Source organism: Felis catus, chromosome B4 (assembly GCF_018350175.1).
Source record: "Felis catus isolate Fca126 chromosome B4, F.catus_Fca126_mat1.0, whole genome shotgun sequence".
Lineage (NCBI taxonomy): Eukaryota > Metazoa > Chordata > Mammalia > Carnivora > Felidae > Felis > Felis catus.
In genome coordinates this window covers 133,141,062-133,164,349 of record NC_058374.1, presented here as the reverse complement: position 1 = coordinate 133,164,349, position 23,288 = coordinate 133,141,062, and the positions used below count along the sequence as shown (strand labels likewise).

The window sequence follows — 23,288 nt, the reverse complement described above, 5'->3', positions numbered from 1 at the left end:
GCAACGTTTATTAGATGCTAAATAATAAGTGGAACAATTGGGGAATTTACTCAATTTGTGGAGCCTTCCAGTTCCAGAATGTGCCGTTGCCTTGTGAATGTCTGATGGCTTGGATGTCAGTTCGATATCTCATCTAAGAAGTACCACGGGGTCTGCCGGTTCTGCTCTGCGGTATTATCTGAGCGGTACAGGCTCATGAAATCTACCGCCTCTCTCTCGATGGTTTCCTCGCGGCACCTCCAGCCCTGGTATCTAACCTCTCATCTTCCAAAGAGCCGATAGCATCACTGCTTCCGTGCCTTCCCTTCTTCCTTTGGGGTTTCACAATCACACACACGAGTCCTCCCGGCTTGTGACTTCACGGTCTCAATTGATACAGAGCGTATGAGATCAAAGGGACTTCATACGCCGCTCTGGGACTAAACGTGTCCTCCCTTTCCCTTTGCTTGCGAAAACCCAGAAATAAGTGTTGTGCAGTCACCTAATTCAGTTAAGCACATGTCACTTCCAGCTGAAGTGTTGCGCTGATGCTAAAACAATTTCTGAACGAATTTCCCGAGACTCGCTCTATTCCAACTACATTTCTTCTTGCCCCTAGAAGATTATTTCATATAAGTTTGTAATATTTTAACTATTGTAGCCTGAAATGCATCTCCAGATAGTCAAGGTGTTTTTTTTTCTTTCACAGTTCTTGCTGTTACTCAGTTTTCCTCATATTTTACTTCAAAACTGACTTCCTGCAACTGTTATCAATCTACCTCTGTGATGTCTAAACCTAAGTCCGCATCACTTCCAGGATAATTTTATTGCTCAATACTCAAAGAGTGATAAGAAAGGTGGCTTCTGGGGCGCCTGGGTGGCTCAGTCGGTTAAGCATCCGACTTCGGCTCAGGTCATGATCTCGTGGTCCATGAGTTCGAGCCCCGCGTCGGGCTCTGTGCTGACGGCTCAGACCCTGGACCCTGTTTCAGATTCTGTGTCTCCCTCTCTCTCTGACCCTCCACTGTTCATGTTGTCTCTCCCTGTCTCAAAAATTAATAAACGTTAAAAAAAATTTTTTTTTAAAAAGTGGCTTCTGATGAATCACATGAAAGTACATAGATGATCTAAGCCTCAAACCACTACTGTTTGCCAGTATTAATTATAAAATCTCCAAGTCCCAAATAAGTTCATCTTAATTATTCATGTTCATGTGAAGTGATGAGAAAATTAAAAGAACGATTAATTGCGAAGTCCTTATTCTTTCTTCGGTATCTTTGGCATGTATCATACTCGTTCCTTTTTGCCCGCATAGTTCCTCCTGCTTAGGATCGTTTCTCATTCACATTCACCAGGATCCCAGCCATCCTTCAAAGGCTTGTTCAAATTTTACTTCCTATTTGAGGCATGTTCTGACTACTCTGGGGCACCCAGATTTTTTTCCCCCCCCATAGGATGTCTATTCCTAAAGTTAGTTAATTTAAGAAAGCTTGGCATGGTACTGTTTTCCTCTGGTTGTTTCCCATAAGTCTGTATGTCAGACTTCTCTCCCGAGTCAGACTGTAAACTTTCTGAAGGCAAGGATCACCGCATCCTACACCATTGGTTTTCAGGCTATTTTTCTTGATAGCCCCTGAAAGATTTTGAAAAATGACATTCGTCCTTGTTCACCGTTAAGCTGGCATGTGAAATTGTACACTAAGTAACTGCAAAGGACAGGATTCAAAATACTGAGATTAAAGACCAAAGAGAGCAAAATGAAATCGTCCCCTGAGGCTTTCACGTGTAGCTAGAGGAATCTAAAATGCTCTTGCGATCGATACCTCCAGTCATTCATTTGAAAGAACCCACGACGTCTTTAACTGTTGGAAGTTTTGCATCATTCCCTTTACTCCTTGAAGTCATGTTTCTCTTCCACGTCCCTCATAGGACTCCATCCTAATAGAAAGTGTTGTTGTGCTTGAAAGTCCTCTCTACATTAAAGATGTATGGAAATGGAAATTATTTTCCTAAATTTTCTATGGCCAGAGGCTTTGAAGTGGTAAAGTATTCTTTCTAGATGGACTTGTCATTACAATTACTTTTAGTACACAATTGATCAAAACCCAAACCACATAAATGTATTATAAATTTTTATAAATACTTACTAAGCATAAAGAATAGAGTTTTATTGGAAATACATGTTTCTATGAGATACGTGGAATTCTTTGCTTACACACGTGAATATATATTGCTTATTGCTAGAAATAAGCAAGGTTCAGCATAAATTCTGTTTCTCTTTTACATTTTTATAGGTGGAAATGCTGGGAATACTTGTTCACATAAAATTGTAGGTGGGAACAGAAGGTGTTTTACTACAGCATTGTCACTCCGTTCTATGAATTCCTTTCAAGCAACATGCCAGAATTATATATTGATTTATTATAAAAATGTTTTTCATCTCTTGTCAACTGTTAACTTGATTAGGTCTTTCTTCAGTGTTGTTGAAAGCAAAGAATTGGAAACAACCTACTTAGAAAAAGATTTGTTAAACAGTCATTAGGGGTAATTTACTTTCTCAGTTTCTGAGAATAATATTGAAAAACCTTTACTAAAAGTTATCAGATGACTATTAATGATACTAGTCACACTTAAACATTTTTTTTAATGTTTATTTATTTTTGACAGAGAGAGCACGCGCGCGCACACACGAGTGGGGGAGGGGCAGAAAGAGAGGGACACAGAATCCAAAACAGGCTCCAGGCTCTGAGCTGTCAGCACAGAGCCTGACGTGGGGCCCGAACTCGTGGACAGTGAGACCATGACCTGAGCTAGAGTCAGACGCTCAACCGACTGAGCCACCCAGGCACCCTGATACTAGTTACACTTTAACCCTACACTCAGAAAGTGGAAAAAGAAAAATATTAATTCTAATGTACCTGTCAATATAATTTTTAAAACAATTATTTAAAAAATTTTTAACATTTTTTTAATTATTTTTTTAACGTTTATTTATTTTTGAGACAGAGAGAGAGACAGCATGAACAGTGGAGGGGCAAAGAGAGAGGGAGACACAGAATCTGAGGCAGGCTCCAGGCTCTGAGCTGTCAGCACAGAGCCCAACGTGGGGCTCGAACTCACTGTGAGATCATGACCTGAGCCGAAGTCAGATGCCTAACCGACTAAGCCACCCAGGTGCCCCTTGAAACAATTATTTTATTGTTTCATATGCTTTAAGTATATTTCAGCAACTGTTGAGAACTACAGATTTGGTTCATTCAATTTCTGGAAACTATCGGCCATATTTACCTCACTGGCAAAGCCAACTCTTATAAGTCAAAACAGTTGACCAAATCAGATTTAAACTTTCTTTTTTATTTTTATTTTTATTTTTTTAATGTTTACTTTTGAGAGACAGAACGTGAGTGAGTGAGGGGCAGAGAGAGAGGGAGACACAGAATCTGAAGCAGGCTCCAGGCTCTGAGCTGTCAGCCACAGAACCAGATGCAGGACTGAAACTCACAAACCTCAAGATCATGACCTGAGCCGAAGTCGGACACTTAACTTACTGAGCCACGTAGGTGCCCCTTACACTTTCTCTAGAAAACATTTTACTTTGTTTGTTTAAATAGACATGTAATAGACACTCTGGTTGTGTTCACACTCCTGAATTCTTTTCCTAAGAGAGATGGCGAGGGCATGGAGCCTTGTCAGTTTCTTGGGTTGATGAAATGAGGTGCCCCGCCGCCCTCCCCCCTGCCCCCCGCCCCCGGCCCCGTGCTTCCCTTCTTTCCTCTCCTGGGACTCTTCCTCAGAATGATGCATCTCTGACAATAGCTGGGGATGAAAAGCACAGGACATTAAATGGAAGTTGTTAAATACAGCTCCCCCATACTGTAGTGTATCTCAATACCAAACATCCCAGGATGGACGAAAATACCCTGTTACTCATGCCATGCGTTGCCATTAAAAGAAACATGCGTAAACAGAACAAATTGTGGAGTTTTACTTTGGGTTTTTCCAGCCTTGATTAAAAGAGGATTCCCTGGGAATGCAAGCTGGTGCAGCCACTCTGGAAAACAGTATGGAGGTTCCTCAAAAAACTAAAAATAGAGCTACCCTACCACCCAGCAATTGCACGACTAGGCGTTTATCCAAGGGATGCAGGTGTGCTGTTTCGAAGGGACACATGCACCCCAATGTCTATAGCAGCACTATCAACAATAGCCAAAGTATGGAAAGACCCCAAATGCCCATCGATGGGTGAATGGATAAAGAAGATGTGGTACATAGACACAATGGAGTATTACTCAGCAATCAAAAAGAATGAAATCTTGCCATTTGCAACTACGTGGATGGAACTGGAGGGTATTATGCTAAGGGAAATTAGTCAGAGAAAGACAAAAATCATATGACTTCACTCATATGAGGACTTTAAGAGACAAAACAGATGAACGTAAGGGAAGGGAATCAAAAATAATGTAAAAACAGGGAGGGGGACAAAACAGAAGAGACTCATAAATAAGGAGAACAAACAGAGGGTTACGAGAGGGGTTGTGGGAAGGGGTGGGCTAAATGGGGAAGGGGCATCAAGGAATCTACTCCTGAAATCGTTGCACTAGATGCTAACTAATTTGGATGTAAATTTTAAAAAATAAAAAATAAAATTAAAAAATAATAAGACAAAAACAATCCAGTAAAAAAAATGGACAAAAGATTTCAAGATAGTGTTTACAGGAAAATAAATGTAGGCAGGTTTTAAGCATATGAAAATATGCTCAGCTTTGTTCCTTCATAGTAAGAGAAATACACATTAACCAGAACAATACCATTTCCCATTTATTATATTGTTACAAATCTGAAAGTTCCATAAGTTGATGGAGGGCAACTTGGAGATTGCATCTAAATTGGAAATGTAATCCTTTGACCCATGGATTCTATATGTAGCACTGTAAATTTCACATATATTTGCACACATTAAAAAAGACGTACAAGATTTAAATAAATAACTACATACATACATAAATAAAAAAGGATTCCCCATACTAGTCTTTTCTACTATTGTTTGGTGTTTAGAGGTTCTTGTGTTTGCGGCATAAAGGAAGATGAGACACAGGAAGGTGGGGAGAGGCGAGGCCTTTCTTTGTAAAGTGGGAGGAAATTGATTAGGAAAGGGAAGGAGCTGGGCGCCTGGGTGGCTCAGACAGTTTCGCTTCAACTTAGGCTCAGGTCATGATCTCACGGTTCATGGGTTCCAGCCTCTCGTCGGGCTCTGTGCTGACAGCTCGAAGCCTGGAGTCCGAGTCTCCCTCTCTGTGTCTCCCTGTGTCTCGTCTCCCTCTCTCTCTGCCCCTCTCCCGCTCACTCTCTGTCTCTGTCTCTCTCTCTCAAAAATAAATAAGTGTTTTTAAAAAAATACAAAAAAGGGGCTGGCGCCTGGGTGGCTCCGTCGGTTAAGTGTCCAACCTCAGCTCAGGTCATGAAAATGGCAACTACAAAACCATTCAGCAAAAACATATAAGCAGAGCTATCCATTTATTTTCATCGGCATATTCTCTTATGTTGAAATTTTTTTTTAATTTCGTTTAAAAGCAGTTTCTCATCATCTAACCTATAGATCATATATGTGACCACGTGAAATTCGCCCTGCAGTAATAAGGTTCTTTTACATCTTAATTAGACTGATTCTAGTTGTCATTCCTACTTTGCTAAGAATAATGTTCAAATTCTGTTTTCTATGCTGTATTGTACCTTATTTTTAAAAAGCTGTTTCAAGTAATGAAGTGTAAAATAAAAGTGTCGATGGTAGAAGAGACTAGAATCAAAGTTGTATTTTTTTTTTTTAATTTTTTTTTTCAACGTTTTTTATTTATTTTTGGGACAGAGAGAGACAGAGCATGAACGGGGGAGGGGCAGAGAGAGAGGGAGACACAGAATTGGAAACAGGCTCCAGGCTCTGAGCCATCAGCCCAGAGCCTGATGCGGGGCTCGAACTCACAGACTGTGAGATCGTGACCTGGCTGAAGTCGGACGCTTAACCGACTGCGCCACCCAGGCGCCCCAAAGTTGTATTTTTAAATCTGCCTGAATGAGCCGACTATAATACAGGGATACATTAAAATGACCATTGGCAGATGATGTCTATGTTGCAGACAAAATGGATCTTCCGGAGTAATTAACTTAAAAATTGCGAGCTAATGTAAAAACATTACGATTTTTTTTTTGCCAAACTGAAATCTTAGCTTTCTGTTGTTGACAGAAAACGCCTCCAAGGCGGGATTGAAACAGGAGCACCGCCAAGACATCCAATTGCCTGGTGGGACTGTGTTGTCCCAGGAAACACCAGCAGTCAAGACGAATGTTTGGAAATCAACAGAGGTAAGTCATTGTGGCAGTTTCCTGTTGCCGCTGTAACAAATTACCACAAACTCAGTGCCTTAAATCAGCACAGATGTGTCATTTTGCAGCTCTGTAGGTCAGAAGTCGGACACAGGACTCACTGGGCTAAAATCAAGGTATCATCTGCAGCCTGCCTCCCTTTCTGGAGGCCTGAAGGGAAAATTTGTTTCCTTGTCCTCTCTGGCTTCCTGTGTTCTAAGAGAACACTTGTCTTTTAATTTTATTGTCTTTTGTTTTACCCCGTTTTAAATAAGAATGAGGTTAAATTACGAAAGTTTTCCGTTAAAGCTCATGCTTTAAAAAAAATCTTCCTAAAGAAATTCTTCTTTATCCTAATAGAATAAAGCTCTCTTATCTTTTCTTCTAAATGAAATCCTCGTGTCTTCTAGAATTTTGCCACATACCGTAAGAGGGGGATCTTACTGTCTTTATACCTGTGGATGAACAGTATTTAATTTATTGTACAGTCCATCTCTCTCTACTCATCTAAAATAACTTTTTAAAAACTTCAGGAAGTTGCAGAAATAGTACAGACTCCCATGTACCCTTTACCCGGCCTCTCCCAATGTTGGCATCTTATATAACTGCGGTGCAAGATCAAAATGAGGAAGTGGATGTTGGTATGTTACTGCTAACTAGATTACGGACCTTATTCAGTTTCCAAATTTTTAATTTGCTATTCAATTAAAAAAATTTTTTTAATGTTTATTTATTTTTGAGGGAGAGACAGAGACAGAGCACGAGCGGGAGAGGGTCAGAGAGAGAGGGAGACCCAAATTCCAAAGCAGGCTCCAGGCTCTGAGCTGTCAGCACAGAGCCCGATGTGGGGCTCGAACCCGTGAACCGTGAGATCATGACCTGAGCTGAAGTCGGATGCTTAACTGACTAAGCCACCCAGGCACCCCTCACTAGCTGATTTTTTAACCTCCATTTGTGTGTGTGTGTGTGTGTGTGTGTGTGTGTGTGTGTGTGTGTAGGGGGAGTGCTATGCAATTTTATTCTGAGTATAGATTCATGTAATCACCAAAAGAAATCCCTCATGCTATCCACCCCATCTCATTCCCCACACCCCAACCACGTCCTCCCCTGACGACCACTAATCTTTTCTCTATCTTTATAGTTTTATTATTTCTAGAATGCTATGTAAATGAATTCAGACCATATGTAATCTTTTGAGATCGTTTTTATTTTTTTCACTTAGCATAATGCTCATGATGTCCATTCAGTTGTGAAGTTTTCGTATCTCTGGGATAAATGTCTAGGGGTGTGATTGCTAGGTTGTATATTAAGTACCTACTAAATGTGGTAAGAAACTGTCAACCTGTTTCCTAGACTGGCTGTACCATTTTACATTCCCACCAGCAGTGTAGGAGAGACGCGGTGTCTCTGCCTTCTCACCAACTTGTGGCATCACCGTTTTTTATTTTGGCTATTCTAATAGGTTTGTGGCGATATCTCATCATGGTTTTTAGTTGATGTTTCCCAAATGGCTAATGATGCTGAACATCTTTTCGTGTGCTCGTTTGTATCATCGTCACTTCTCTTCGGTGACATATATCTTCATATCTTTTGCTCATTTTCTAATTGGACTGATGATGGTTTATTACCGTTGAGTTAGGAGAGTTCTTTGTATATTCTGGATACCAGTGTGTTTCTACTTGTGCTCTCATCCATGAAGATGTTCATCTTGTTTTTGAGCATGACCTGTGTCTTTAATTTTCACATTTGTATTTTTCTCTTTCGTTGCTGTGTGTTTGGGGAGGGAAGGTATCCCCAAAGTTTGAATTTACAGAACCATCTTGACTGGAAACCTGTTCCATTTAAGACTATTTACAATGATCTCATCACTCATTTGTTTTTCTGTTTTATGTGTGTTTCTCCTTCTAGAAGGAAAGCTCCTTGAGAGTAAACACCATTTTAGTCTTACTCATTACTGAATCTTCACTTGCCAAATTTTTGTTAATGAAGAAATGACTGAATGGTAGACACTCAATTTTAACTTCCTTCTCTTCCTCCCCTGTGACAGAGGCTTGTTTGGTCTTCTGTTTTGTTTAGCGTTCCCTGCCACAGTTCCTATGAGAGTGGCTGGAATTATTTATTGACCTTCTGATCCCAACCCTTTCCCTGAACCCAGTTAGGTATTGGATTTACCTGATCTTCTAGCAGCCCAGAAAAGTACATAAAATTAAAATTTCACTTTTCCCTAATTGCGTCACAGCCCACGGACTGAAAGAAAATATGTAGATCGTTTTAAAAGATATGACATTAAGCAAAATTATTTTTATTATTATTGTTATTTTTTTAAGTTTATTTATTTTGAGAGGTGGGGGATGAGGGGAGAGAGAATCCCAAGCAGGTCCCGCGCTGTCAGCACAGAGCCTGATGTGGGGCTCGAATTCACGAGCTGAGCGAAAATCAAGAGTCTGACGCCCAACAGACCGAGCCACCCAGGCACCCCAAGCAAAATTATTTTTAAATATGCGGTCAGTTTTGTTTACTGCCGATGGCTTTTAAGGGAGAAAATAGACTTGAATAATCTTACATGCTTTGGAGCCTAACAAAGACATAAAGTGCCACCTAGCTTTTTTGTATCAGTCCCCAAATTCTCATTATTATTGTTTTTTTCTGACTTTAGAGGAAACCGCTGTAATTGATTTATATCATTCAGCATCTTATATCAGTTAGCAAAAAATGGTGCCCTTCTCTCAAAAGAAGTTTGAAGTTAGATTTCTCTTTCTCAAAGCATTACTATATCATGACACTGTTCCATCATTTTACTGACGAGCATCTCTCTTATTACTGTCAGGAACATTTGATGTGACCCAATATATCCTCTCCAGAAATCTGCTTTTGTGGCAGAAGACAAAACCTACCAGGCTGAACAGTGAATCTAATTGTTGTTGCCAAATGTACTACATCTACATTAAAATTCTCATGTTCTTAATACAGAATGAGAAAGAAATGATACTGTTGATTGCTTAGGCAGATGAAGGGGGCTTAAAAATATCTTCTAAAAACTTTAAATAGAAATCTCTTTATTCTCTTTCTACAAATGAAAGGATGATCTAAAAGCAGTAAATAAAATTCTTAACAGAACAGGGCATTCAAAAGCAGAGCAGAGCTTGCTTGTGGTACTTTCAAAACTCAGGAAAGCCTTTAAACGTATGGCACTTAGACATGGGTATGTGTTCTCTTTAGGTACTGCCCAGAATCTTTATTATTGAATTTGCTAATTAATAAGGTTATTACGTAGCCTTTCACCACCTCAAGAGACCTTCCTCTTTTCCTGTTTGAGGAGATTCAACAATGAGGGTTATGATTTTTTTTTTTTTGGTCACAGTTGTTTCTATAGCAACAGATAGGGATGCTATGAATTGGTTCACGCAGAATTAAAGCTGACCAAAGCCTTCAGTCTAGTTGTGAGTTTGGAAGTGACGGGAGATAAATGTTTATTTCCTCCTGCTTCTGTTTATTATTTTGTTAAATGAAGAGTAAACAGTTTTTATCCTTGGGCTTATTAGCATATCATTTATTATATTTGCAAAACTTTGAACTCATCAAAGCTGTTAGGGAAATGGAAATTGTACCTATTCTAATCATGCTAATCCATCATCCCCTTACTTTGTTTCTGCATCATTGCTTTATGCTGAAAAGCCCTTTTTTATTTTCATGTCTGTACTTTTATTCTTTTCAAGTTGGAAGATACTTGCTGGAAAAAGTTGAAACAATATGAAAGGGTCAAGAGTGAAAAACAAAGTTTCTTCTTACTTCTCTATACACCTTCAGTTCCTTCCCTTGGAGGCATCCCTTACCAACTAGGTTCTTAGAAATTGGGGAGGGAAATTTTCTGTGTCCAGGCATTTCTTTTATCTAAGGATTCATTCCGTATATACTGCTCTGCAGCATGCCTCGAACTAAACAATGTATCTTGGACATCTTTTTTATTTATGTAATAAATGCAAATGTATTCATGTAATAAATGCAATGATTTGGTGTGTGTTGCTCCACATCTTTTTCGCTAGACTGTAGATCATGGATGTCTTTCTCTATCAGTATGGATAGTGGTGCTGTATTCTTTCTTATTTTTAAAATTGTTTAATGTTTATTTATCTTTTGAGAGACACAGAGAGCGAGTGGGGGAGGGGCAGGGAGAGGGAGACACAGAATCCGAAGCAGGCTGCAGGCTCCAGGCTCCGAGCTGTCAGCACAGAGCCCGACGCGGGGCCTAAACTCACAAACTGCCAGATCATGACCTGAGCTGAAGTCGAACGCTTCGCTGACTGAGCCACCCAGGCGCCCCTAGCTGTGCATATTCTTGATGCATAAATGAATCTTCGCTTATTTGGCCATCCCCTGTTGGTAATCATTTAGGGATATTTTTATGTTTTTGTCTATTGTAACAGCGGTTCTTGTACACATTTTATATGATGCTGTCCTAAAAGGGGACTCGCTGAAAGATTATATTTACTTTTAGTTTTGAAAAGTTCTGCCACACTGTCCTCCCAAAAGTTGCACCAATTTATGCCCACCAAAAGCATAGTTTTGCAAATACCGAGTGTTATCAAACTTGTACACTTGTTGGTCAGTCTGAAAGGTGGGGAAAATTTGTTTTAATTTATTCCATTGTAATTGCAGGTAAGAGTGGAAGAACTTTTCACATGTTTCTTGGGGATTTGTGTTTCTTTTTTTAAAGTTTATTTATTTACTTAAAGAGAACATGTGAGTGGGGGAGGGGCAGAGAGGGAGAGAGAGAGAATCCCAAGCAGGCTCCTCACTGTCAATACAGAGCCCGATGCAGAGCTCGAACTCACAAACCGTGAGATCATGACTTGAGCGGAAGCCAAGAGTCAGACACTCAACCGACTGCGCCACCCAGGTGTCCCTGTGTTTCTTTTTTATTATTAACTCTATTCATCTCCTTTGCTCGTTTTTCTGTTTGGTTTCTCATCTTTTTGTTATCAGTTTCTAAGAGCTATTTGGCTATTAAATAATTAGCTCATTGTCTGCTTCTTTATCTCTTTATTCATTTCCAGGTTTTCGTGTGATTTTTTTTTAAATATTTTTTTATTATTTTTATTTTTATTATTTTTTTAAACGTTTATTTATTTTTGAGACAGAGAGAGACAGAGCATGAACGGGGGAGGATCAGAGAGACGGAGACACAGAATCTGAAACAGGCTCGAGGCTCTGAGCTGTCAGCACAGAGCCCGACGCGGAGCTCGATCTCATGGACCGCGAGGTCATGACCTGAGCCGAAGTCGGCCGCTTAACCGACTGAGCCACCCAGGCGCCCCTCGTGTGATTTTTTAATTTTATTTATGGCTTTTTTTTTTTTTTTGCCTTTGCAAAGGGAAAACATACTGCTCTTTCTTTGTCTCTTTTTTTCCTTTCACACCTGCCGTCGCACTTCACTTCTGACACAAGAGATGTGGGTTTTCCACACACCCAGCTGTTGTCTACAACACTAGCTGGGTGTGCTGCAACTTAACTCGATTCTGACACTGTCTGCCTAAAGATGGCATCAGATTTCACAGGCTTAAGTGCCCAGTCCCCAAAGCTTTCTTTCCCCCACCTCCCATTTCAGATGCCAACTGCAAATCTCGGGCTGTCACCTGTACTTCTGACCTGCTGTAAATCCGGGTTCCCATGACCCCCTCCTCGGGTTTGATCACTCGCTAGAACAGCTTAAGAACCCATGGAAATATTTACTCGCAGATGCTGCTTTATTTTATAATAAAGGATGTGATAAAGGGTGCAGATGAATTGCCAGATGTAGAAATACACAGGGCAAGGCCCAGAAGTTTCCCTAGTGCAAGAGTTTAAGTCCCCATGGAGTTGGGCTGTGTCACCCTCCCAGCATGTCCTGTATTCACCAACCCAAAAGCTCTTTGCACCGCAAACATTTGGGATTTTTATGGTGGCTTCATCAGATGAGCGTGACTGATCCTTTATTCCATCTCCAGTCTCTCTCCCCTTCCAGGGGGATGCGGTGTGGGACTGAAAGTTCCAGGCTTCTAATCATGGCTTGGTCTTTCTGGTGACCAGTCCCCATCCCGAAGCTGTCCAGGAACCCACCAAGAGTCACCTCACAAAACAAAAGACACTCTGAGCTCCCAGAAAATTCCAAGTGATACAGGAGCTCTGTGTCAGGAGCCAGGGTCAAAGACCAAATATTAAAACAAAAGATGCTCCTAGCATTCCTCTCACTTAGGAAATTACAGGAGTTCAGGGGCTCTGGGCCAGCACCAGGGACAAAGACCAAATATATATTTATTATGACTCCGATATCACAGCCTTAAAGCAGTCTTTAATTTTCATTAAAAAGTAGTCAAATTTGCCTTTCCATTACGGCTTCTAGATTTTAAGTCATTCTTAGAAAGACCTTCCCTAGTCTAAGATTTTATTAAATATCACCCTGGCTTTTTATTTTAACAAGCTATTTTTTAGATCAGTTTTAGATTCACAGCAGAAGTGAGTAGAAAGTAAGAGATTTTTCCGTATACCCGATGCATACCCCCACCTGCCTCTGCCCTGTATGACCTCCCCCACGATTAGCATCCACCCCAGGGTGGTACATTTGTTATAATCAATGAACCTAAATTAACACTCATTACCATCCAAAGACCACAGTTTACATTAAGGTTTGCTGTGTGTTCTGTGAGTTTTGACAAATGTATGGTGATATGTATCTGCCATTATAGTGTCATAGAGAATGGTTTCATTGTACTAAAAATCCTCTATGTTCCATCTATTCCTTTTCCTGCTAACGCCTGGAAACCACTGATCCTTTTACTGTCTCCTTAGTTTTGCCTTTTTCAGAAAGTCATATGGTTGGAATCATACAGTATGTAGCCTTTCCAAACTGGTTTCTTTCATTTAGTAATATGCATTTAAGTTTCCTGTGTCTCTTTATGGTTTGATAGCTCATTTCTTTTTTTAACGCTGAATAATATGCCATTGTCTGGGGGTGCCTGGTTGACTCAACTGGTTAAGCATCTGACTTCTGATTTCAGCTCAGGTCCTGATCCCATGGTTTGTGAGTTCAAACCCTGCGTCGGGCTCCACACTGACAGCATGAAGCCTGCTTGGGATTCTCTCTCTCTCTCTCTCTCTCTCTCTCTCTCTCTCTCTCTCTCCCTCCCCCACCCACCCACTCATGTGTGCACTCTCTCTCTCTCTCTCTCTCTCTCTCTCAAGAATAGATAAATTTTAAAAAATATGCCATTGTCTGGATGTACCACAGTTTATTAACCCGTTCACCTCCTGAAAGACATCTTGGTTGTTTCTGACTTTTGGCAATTATGAATAAAGCTACTATGAACAATTGTGTGTAGGTGTTTGTGTGCACCTAAGTTTTCAACTCTTTTGGGTAAAGACCAAGGAGTGCAATTGCTAGGTTGTGTGGTAAGTGTAGGTTTAGTTTTGTAAAAAACTACCCTAGTTCTTTTATGCTTTAATTTTTAAAATATAGTTAAATGCTATCCATCAAAAAATTATTTGATGAATGAAGAGTGTTAAAGATTCACCTTTAATTTTGTATTTTTACAAATGATAATCAGTTGTTTCAATGCTGTTTGTTGAACAATCCACCTTTTCCCCATTGACTTGAATAGTGCCTTCTATCACACAATAAATTCCCATTTATGCTTACGCCCATTCCTGGATTTTCTACTTGTTTATATTAAAGACGCAACATGCAAAGATCAGCTGTAACATTTAAAAAAAGAAAGAAGGAAAGGCTACGCATAAAGGGAAAGAAGGGAATAAGGTAGGGAGGAGAAATAGAAGCTAAATTTCTTTGATTGTACCGTGATTTTAGATCTGTCATTGGAATCCTGGAAATATTTTTGCATAATTACGAAACAAAGTCGAAGTAAAGAAAGTAATCCTTTAAAATGTAAAATACAATTAAACAAATGTTCCTTGCATTCGGTCGGTGTTTTTATTCTAAGATGTTGGTATTTTTGATCTGAGATTATTGTGAGCATAATGTGGGATGAATCAAATGAGTAGTCACGTGATCCCCTATTTGAATCATCTTTGGTGTCCTTGAGAACTGGGATTCTCGGTGTGGGGGACAGGAGATATGCGTGTAAGATAGAAAGAAGAGATTGTCCTGACCTAATAGACCCGAATTGGATTGAAAATATATCACTATAAACTCATGAGGAATTTTACGTGAAATGTTTTGGGAAAATAAACTAAATTATTCATGGCCAAAGGGGAAGTCTCAGGAAATTTAAAAATGCATATAACTGGGTAAGAAGGAAGCACAACTTATCAAAATATAGGAGGCATAGGTAAAGTAGTGGTCGGAGGGAAATTTATAGCACTAAATGCTTAGACTAGAAAAGAGGAAAGGTATAAAATCAATAATTAGGTTTCTTGAAAAAAAAACTAAGAAAAACAAAATAAACCTACATGAAACAGAAGAAAGAAAATAATAAAGATCAGAAATTAATGGAATTAAGCAGGAAAACAGTTAACAGAGAAAATGACTGACGCAAAAGCCAGTTCTTTGAAAGATAGAAAAATGGATAAGCCTCTAGCAAGACTGCCAAAGAGGAAAGACACAGATCACCGGATCAGGATGAAGTGGGATGTCACTACAGTTCCTGTAGCCATCAAAGGACAATAAAGAATTGCTGCCAACAACTTTATTCTCATAAATTTGACGATTTAGAAGAAATAGAACAATTTCTCAGAAAGCGGACACTACGAAAATTCAAAGAAGGTGGAATAGAACCTGAATAGTTCTGTAACCGTTAAGAACAATTTTTAATGTTTATTTACATTTGGGGGGGGGCAGAGAGAGGGAGACACAGAATCTGAAGGCTCTGAGCCGTCAGCACAGACATGGGGCTCGAACTCACGAGCCGTGCGATCATGACCTGAGCCGAAGTCACATGCTTATCAGCTGAGCCACCCAGGCGCGCCCCTGTAACCATTTTGTTTTTAAGTGAATTTGTAATATAAGTCTCCTGAAAAAGAAATCTCCACTTCCAGATGGTTTTACTGGAGAATTCTCGAATAGACACTATTTTTACACAAATGTCTTTCAAAAGTAGGAGGGAGTACTTCCCAGTTCATTTTATGAGGCAAGTATTGATGCTCTGCTACCAACCCCAGAAAAAGACCATTTCTTGTCTTACAAAAAAAAAAAAAAAGCCATTATCTCTCATGAAATGAGAGGCAGAATCCTCAAAAAACAATTATCCAATTGAATCCAGCAATATATTTAAAAAAATTATACACCAGAACCAAGTGGGATTTAATCTAAGTTGTGGCTCAACATTTGAAAGTCAATGAATGTAATTTATCATGTCAACAAATTAAAGAAGAGAAATCGTAGGATTTTTGTCAGTTGATGGAGAAAACATTCAACAGCACGCAATACCCATTTATGGTAGAAACTCCGCAACTAGAAATAGGGACTTTCCTTAAATTGATAAAGATCATCCACACAAAACCTGCAATAGCATCGTACTTAACAGTGAATGCTTTCTTTTCAAGATCGGGAACAAGGCCAGGACTTATTCCACATAGTACTAGAAGTTCCAGCCACTGCAATAAGAAAAGAAAAGATATGTAGAAGAAAAAATAAAATTGTCCTCATTTACAGATTGTCTGCATAGAAAATCCCAGAGAGGCGACAAAACTTTAGAGAACCAGCAAGTGAATTCAGTAGGCATGGAGGATACAAGATCAGCATACATAAATCAATTGCACTTTTTATCTTTTTTGTTTTTAATGTTTATCTGTTTCTGAAAGAGTGAGTGAGCGCAGGGGAGGAGCAGAGAGATAGGGAGACAGAGCATCCTAAGGAGGTTCTGAGCTGTCAGAGCAGAGCCTAATGTGGGGCTCGAACTCACAAGCCGTGAGATCATGACCCGAGCCAAAATCAAGAGTTTTGGATCACTCAAATATTACTAGTGGGAATGTAAAATTGTAAACCTACTCTGGGAAACCGTTTGCAGTGTCTTATAAAAACTAAACATGCAACTACCATAGGACTGAGCAATTGCATTCTTAGACATCTATCCCAGCAACATGGAAACTTACTTTCATACACGAAGCTACACACAGTGTTCACAGCGGCTTTATGTATAATAGCCCAGATCTGGAAACAATCCAGACGGTCCTTTGACAGGTGAAACAAACTGTGATACATCTATCCCATGGATACTACACAGCAATAAAAAGGAACGAGTTATTAATGCATGAAACAACATGGATGAATTTCTGGGAATTATGCCAGGTTAAAAAACAAACAAACAATTCCAAAAGGTTACATCCTGTATGGCTCTATGTATATAACATTTCTTCAAATGTCAAAATTATAGAAATGGAGAAAAGATTAGTAGTTGTGGGGGGCAGGCTATGGTAATAAAAAGGTACCAGGAAGGGTCCTTATGATGATGGAAATGGTCTGTATTTTGACCGTAACAGTGTCAATATCTTGGATAATATGTACTGCAGTTTTTAAGATGTTATTTTTAGAGAAAACAGGGTAAAGGATACATAGGGTCACTCTGTATTATATCTTAATACATGTGAATCTACAATGATTTTAAAATAAAAGTTGAATTATAAAAAGGGGCAAATCCCTTGGAAAATGGTTTGGCAGTTTCAATGAAGTTACATACTATATATTTAATGAAGTTAAATTCATATTTAAATATATGAATTCTATGAATTTGTATATTTAATGAAGTTAAATACTGTTTAAATTAACTTGTCCTATGACCTGTCCATTCTACTCCTGTGTAAATATCCAGGAGTAATGAGTACACCTGTCCAAAAAAGATTTGTGTGTGAATGTTCACAGTATCTTTATTCATTATAGCCGAAATTTGGAAACAATCCAGATGTTCATATGGAGGAGAATGGATAAACAAATTGTGGCATATTCCTACAATGGAATACTTCTTACAAAAAAAAAAGGAATGGATACACACAAAATATGGATGCATTTTTTTCACACATTACGTTAAGCAGTGGGATTCAGATACAAGAGAGCACGTAGCATATGATGACATTCATATGAAGCTTAAGAACAGACGAACTCATTGCTACTGATGGAAGATAGACACTGTTTACTGGTAGTGGGAGGGTGGGACCAACTGGAAAGGAGCTTGGGGGAACTTTCTGGAGTGACAGAAATGTGGCTACATAGGTATATGGCATAATGTTAAAACCTATCGAACTGTGCCCTTAAGGTTTATGCATTTTACTCTATGTTGCTTATACCTTAAAGTACCATAAAACAGATCTTCGTTCATAGGAGGAAAAAGACACGTCAGCTGATCCCACCATATGGGCTTTATTTGAATCCTCTCTTGGACAAGCTATAGAAAAAAAACTGCTTAATAGCACTCATGAGAAATTGAAAAGATGAGGAGTTTATAACTGATGACATTAAGGAGTTGGGAAGTTTATAGGTATAAAATAATAATTGTGTTAAAGAGTTCATGTCATTTAGAGAGAGGCACTGAAATCAATGATGTCTAGGATTGGCTTCACAATAAAGCCGATGAGGACTGGTAGGATGTAAATGAAACCAGATTGGCCATGCATTGATTTGTTTAACTGCATGGTTGGATTGATTATCATCTGTGTTTTACTCCATGATAAAAAGTTAAAGTTCTAAAATTTAGTACAAATAGGAGCACCTGGGTGGCTCGGTTGGTTAAGCATTCAACTCTTGATTTCGGCTCAGGTCATGATCTCACTGTTTGTGGGATCGAGCCCCACATCAGGCTCTGTGCTGACAGTGCGGAGCCTGCTTGGGATCCTCCCTCGCCCTCTTCCTGCCCCTCCCCTGTTTGCACGCATGCTCGTGTACCCTCTCTCAAAAATAAACAAACATTGAAAAAAAGATAGACACAGGTAGCCTTATTATTGCCAGTAAAACAGAACCATCAGCCTCTGAGATAGTACGCCCTAAGGATGCTCAGGGAGTGGTGGGGAAAGTTCGTGCCTCAAACAGAAGCGTTGCTACTCTGCACTAGATGTCTTCATCAAGGAGTGAGGATCTCCAAGGGTAGAAAACCACCCTACGCTCAGTGGACACCAAGTGTATACATAACTTATATTTAAGTTCTTTCCATTAAAATGGGTTTATGTTGGCACATATAGACACAGCGTATCTGCATGAATCGTGCATCTGTTTTACCAAATTGAAGCAGGGGGATTAATTATGTTTTTCAAACTTCATGTGCTCTCTTATTTTCTCTAAGGACCTGATGTTATTTTATGAGGATGATCCAAAGCCAGTTTTGCCCACACTTCCTCCTTCCATTACCTCATCAACTAAATGGTTATCAGAAGAGCAAGCAGACGTTTGTCACCTCTGCGATGCAGGTAAACTGGGTAAAAATTAGAAAGTTTACTCAGAAGCATCAATACGAAACACTGGGAAAGGAGTTGCTTTTTGTCAGATTTTATTTGGTGAAATATAGCAATAATGGCTTTAATTTAACTTTGATAATGGGGGATGGGACCAGCATGGATGAATTCAGCCCACACATAATCCTATAATCTTATTTTGCCATTTGTTTCAGTGGGGTTTTTTTTCTCTATTTTGCTTTCTTTTCTTTCTCACCATTTCAAAAATTAGTAACCACAATCAGACCTCTTACGAATGCTTTAAAAAAGCAGAAAAATTAATTTGAGTTCCTTTTTTCATTTGTATGAACATCTCTTTTTTTTTTTTTTAATTTTTTTTTCAACGTTTATTTATTTTTTGGGACAGAGAGAGACAGAGCATGAACGGGGGAGGGGCAGAGAGAGAGGGAGACACAGAATCGGAAACAGGTTCCAGGTTCTGAGCCATCAGCCCAGAGCCTGACGCGGGGCTCGAACTCACGGACCGCGAGATCGTGACCTGGCTGAAGTCGGACGCTTAACCGACTGCGCCACCCAGGCGCCCCTCAACATCTCTTTGATAACCAAGCTTTAGACCAGAATGCATGGGATCCCCCAAACTGGCTAATCACCTCTTGAATAATTAACATTAGAGGGGGTACGGTATAAAATGATACAGACTGGCCTCCAAGAAATTACGCTATCAAATTCCAACCGGGTTCTGCTGCTGTGAAAGACCTGATTGATTCACCATGGCACCACTCCATACTGTCTCTATTTTTCAGAAACTCAATTTTTGATACATTCTTCCTCTTGCTCTTCTCAAAAAATAGGACTCAAGACCTTCTGCCAAGTTGAGAATGAAACGTTCTCATTAGTATGTTTCATCCCCTCATTTGTCTTTGCTTTTATATCCATCCAGGCATCTTCTCCCTCATTGCAGAGGTGGCTCCTTATGTTCCGAGTTTCGTCTTCTCCCTCATCTTTGGGCCACGCACCTCGGTTTTCTCCTTATATATATCCCCAATATCCAAAATGTATTTAAAAAAAAACCCTGTAGGTTATTAGTGTAGATTTCTTTTATACATTTACATTTATATAATTTTCTTATAAAACTGGTCCTGAGAACGATGATGAGGATGTTTCAACAAACACAGAACACGAAGTTGTGGGTTATGGTGATATTTGTAAGTACAAGGATGATATGACTCACATGGATAATTAGTTATAAGTGGTTACCATTTTTTAGACAGCTTGCTCTGTCTTCTTAGAATACGCTTTATGTAAACGGATCCAGATCCAGAAGCTCGAAAGAATAGTAAGGAAAACATTTTTGTGATCTAATATTCCCATGTATCCCCCCCCTGCCGCGCCCAACATTTTTTTATTAAACTTCATTTTTAGAGCGGTTTAGGCTCCCAGTAAAATTGAATGGAAGGTACAGAGATTTCCCCATACACCCTTGCCCCCGAACAAGCACAGCTTCCCCCACTACCAACACCTCACATTTGTTGCAATCAGTGACCATACATTAATGCTTGATTATCAAAGACGATAGTTTGCATTAGGGTTCTCTCTTGGTGTTGTATATTCTATGGGTTTTGAGAAACGTATCCACCATTTTAGTATCATACAGAACATTTCTCCCTTCCTCCTAACACCCGATACTTTGTCTCCACAATTTTGCCTTTTCCAGAAAGTCATATAGTTGGAATCATACAGGATAGCGTTTTCAGACTGACTTCTTTTATTCAGTAACATGTATTTTAAGCTCCTCTGTGTCTTTTCATGGCTTGATAGCCCATTTCTTCTTAGTGCTGAATAGGATATGATAGAGCATGTATCCATTCACCTGCTGAAGAACATCTTAGTTGTGTCTAAGTTTGGGCAATCATAATAAATAAAGCTGCTGTAAATATCCATGTGCAGGTTTTTGTGTGGAAATAAGTTTTCCCTGCCAACATTTTAGTACAAGTGAAATTGAATATAAATGAGGCTCAGAGGAAGCCTTTAAGAGGAAAAAAGTCACAAAACATGTCGAGTGAGGGATGAGTCCCCCGTGTTACTTGGTTAGAACTCGTCTTAATTGGAGAAGCTTCTCCTATTTTTGAGTCTTTCTCTTCTCCCGTCTTTCCTTCACACCAGTCTCAGAGATATCTTGCTAAAATGCAGATCTAAATGTTTCACTTCTCAGCTTAAAAACTTTCAGTAGTTTTCCACTACAGATCGCATGTTTAATTTTTTTATGCCATCATATGAGATTTTCATGGCCTGCTCCCAGCCAACCCCTGTAACCTCATCACGCAATACTGCCAATACTCACAATGCTCTGTGACATTCTATTACCTGTATAGTTTCTTCTCCTTAGAAAGTCTTTGTTCCAGTTACTTCGGCTGGGTAACACATTGCTCTAAAACTTTGTGGCATAAAATAAACATTTATTCTGCTCATGGAATTCTCTGGGTCAGGAATTAGGACAGGGCACAGTGGGGATGACTTAGCTCTGTCTCATGACGTGTGTTTGGGCCTCGGCCCGAGAACACAAAAGCTGGGGATGGGAATCATCTGAAGGCTCGTTCACTCGTGTGTCTGGTGGCTGGTGCCCACTGTCGGCTGGGGGCCTCAGTTTCTCTCCACGTGAGACTCTTCATGCAGTCTCTCCACATGGGCTAGTTTGGGCTTTCTCACAGCATGGTGGCTGGGTTCCCAGGGTGAGCGTCCTGTAAAAGAAAGGACCGGGCAGTAGCTGGATACTCTCAAAAGTCATGCTGTGAGACTTCCTTCCCATTCAGTTCATCAAAGCAATCACAAAATCTTGCCCAAGTTCAAGGGAGAGGGAACATAGACTCCCACCCGTCCATGGACAAGTGTCAATGTCATATTGAAAGAAAAGCATATGGGAGGGTGTGTGTGTTAGTACAGTCATCTTTGGAAAATACAGTCTGCCACGGTCCTCCACCAAATTATGGATGCTTGACAAAGTCCTATTGAGACAGCCAGGCCCAGCTCAAAGGTCACTACTGCTATAAAATCTTTTCTACACACGAATTTTTCTTTTCACTGTGTTCCTGTGGGACTTTGCGTACAACCTTAGACTTGAATTTATAGTTGTGGATCATTTTATAAGTTTGATTTATTTTTAATTATGTAAGTAACAAGTGAATATACTCTTATTTTAAAAAATTCAAACAATATTGCTAGAGTCCAAATCCTCCTTGACTGTCCCTTACCCCAACACAGTTCCCTCCCCAGAGTTACCTGTTATGATCAATTTGTTGGTTACTCTCTAGGCCTTTCTCTGTGCATTTGCACACATACATGTACCTTGAAAAGTATGTACAACGGACTTTATTTTGTTTCAGAATATTCTGTATTTTTCTGAAACGTCTTAAAGCAACATCACTTGGCCATCCTATAGATGGCCTTTCTTTTTAACTCCTATATTGCCTGGGTGTTACAGTTTATTTCCCTGCCGGTAGACAGTTTGGTATTTTATATTTTTCACTATTACACTATTTCAATATTACACTATTATTTCACTATTTTCACAATATTTCACTATCATTTCACTATTCGATATTACACTATTACAAATGATGCTTCAGTGAATAGCTGTATGCATATATGTGAGTGTTTAGGGTAGATAGATTCCTAGAAATGGAATCCCTGGGTCATAATATATGCCCATTTTCATTTTAGTTAATGCTGCCAAATAGCCCCTCAAAATATCAATACCGATTCACACTGGCTTGCGGTATATAGAATTACTTATTCACACACACCCTCACCAGCACTTGATTTTTTTCAAGTCTTATATTTTTATCGCTTGGAAAAGGTTGCATTGCATAGTAGGTATAATTTGCATATTTCCATGTGTTAACTTGATATTTTTATTTCTTCTTCTGTGCATTGCATGCTTATATCCTTAGTCTTTTTCTTTTGGCTTGTGTGTTGTTGATCATTTAAATTCAATGATTTTGTAGCATTTTTATATAGGTCGCTGACCTTAAGAATCAAAACTGCCCTTTATCTTACCAGCAAAAGATAGGGTTATTCGGGAATAAAAGAGAATTTCAATTCAGGACAAACGAGCTGAGGCAAAATACAGGCAAGCCCAAGGAATGAAGGAGAGGTACACTTTCTTAAGGAGAAAAGGAGTAGTCGGGAAGGCTGTTAGAAGCTTAAAGGCCATTGGAGTAAACTGAGAGTTCCAAGTGTAATGGCTTCTCATTGACTGAGCTGTTGTTGGGAGGGGAGGGAGATATGGAAAGCCTCTCTTCCTCTTCCCAGTAGTATGTGCCTTCAAGGTCAAGTCCTGCTCTTCTGTCGTGTGTGCAATTGACTAGAGTGGTAGGGCGTGAGAGCTTCTCCTGGGGAAACCTCCGGACTCCATTTTAGTGAGGGTTTCCGTTACTAATTTTCACACTGTTACTAATCCTTTCTGTGACTTATGTTGCAAATATCATCTTCTAGGCTATGAAGTGTCTTTCAGATTTCTTTACAGAAGATTTGTGTTTTGTTGGTGTTTTTGTAGAAGTCTGATGTTTTATGTAGTCAAGTGTATT

At 39.5% G+C, this 23,288-nt stretch overlaps 1 protein-coding gene across 14 annotated transcripts in view; it reads left to right on the top strand.

Annotated features, from left to right (window-relative positions):
- Window positions 1-23,288, top strand: part of ENTHD1 (ENTH domain containing 1) — a 103,537-nt gene that overhangs the window by 38,583 nt on the left and 41,666 nt on the right. For 13 of the 14 annotated variants that reach the window (XM_019835616.3, XM_006934062.5, XM_006934061.5 and 10 more), the window contains 2 exons: window positions 6,218-6,336; window positions 18,597-18,720. In XM_019835616.3, coding sequence (XP_019691175.3) covers window positions 6,218-6,336; window positions 18,597-18,720 — 243 coding nt within the window. The remainder of the gene's footprint in view (window positions 1-6,217; window positions 6,337-18,596; window positions 18,721-23,288) is intronic. The other variant, XM_045062403.1, reaches the window with a different exon arrangement.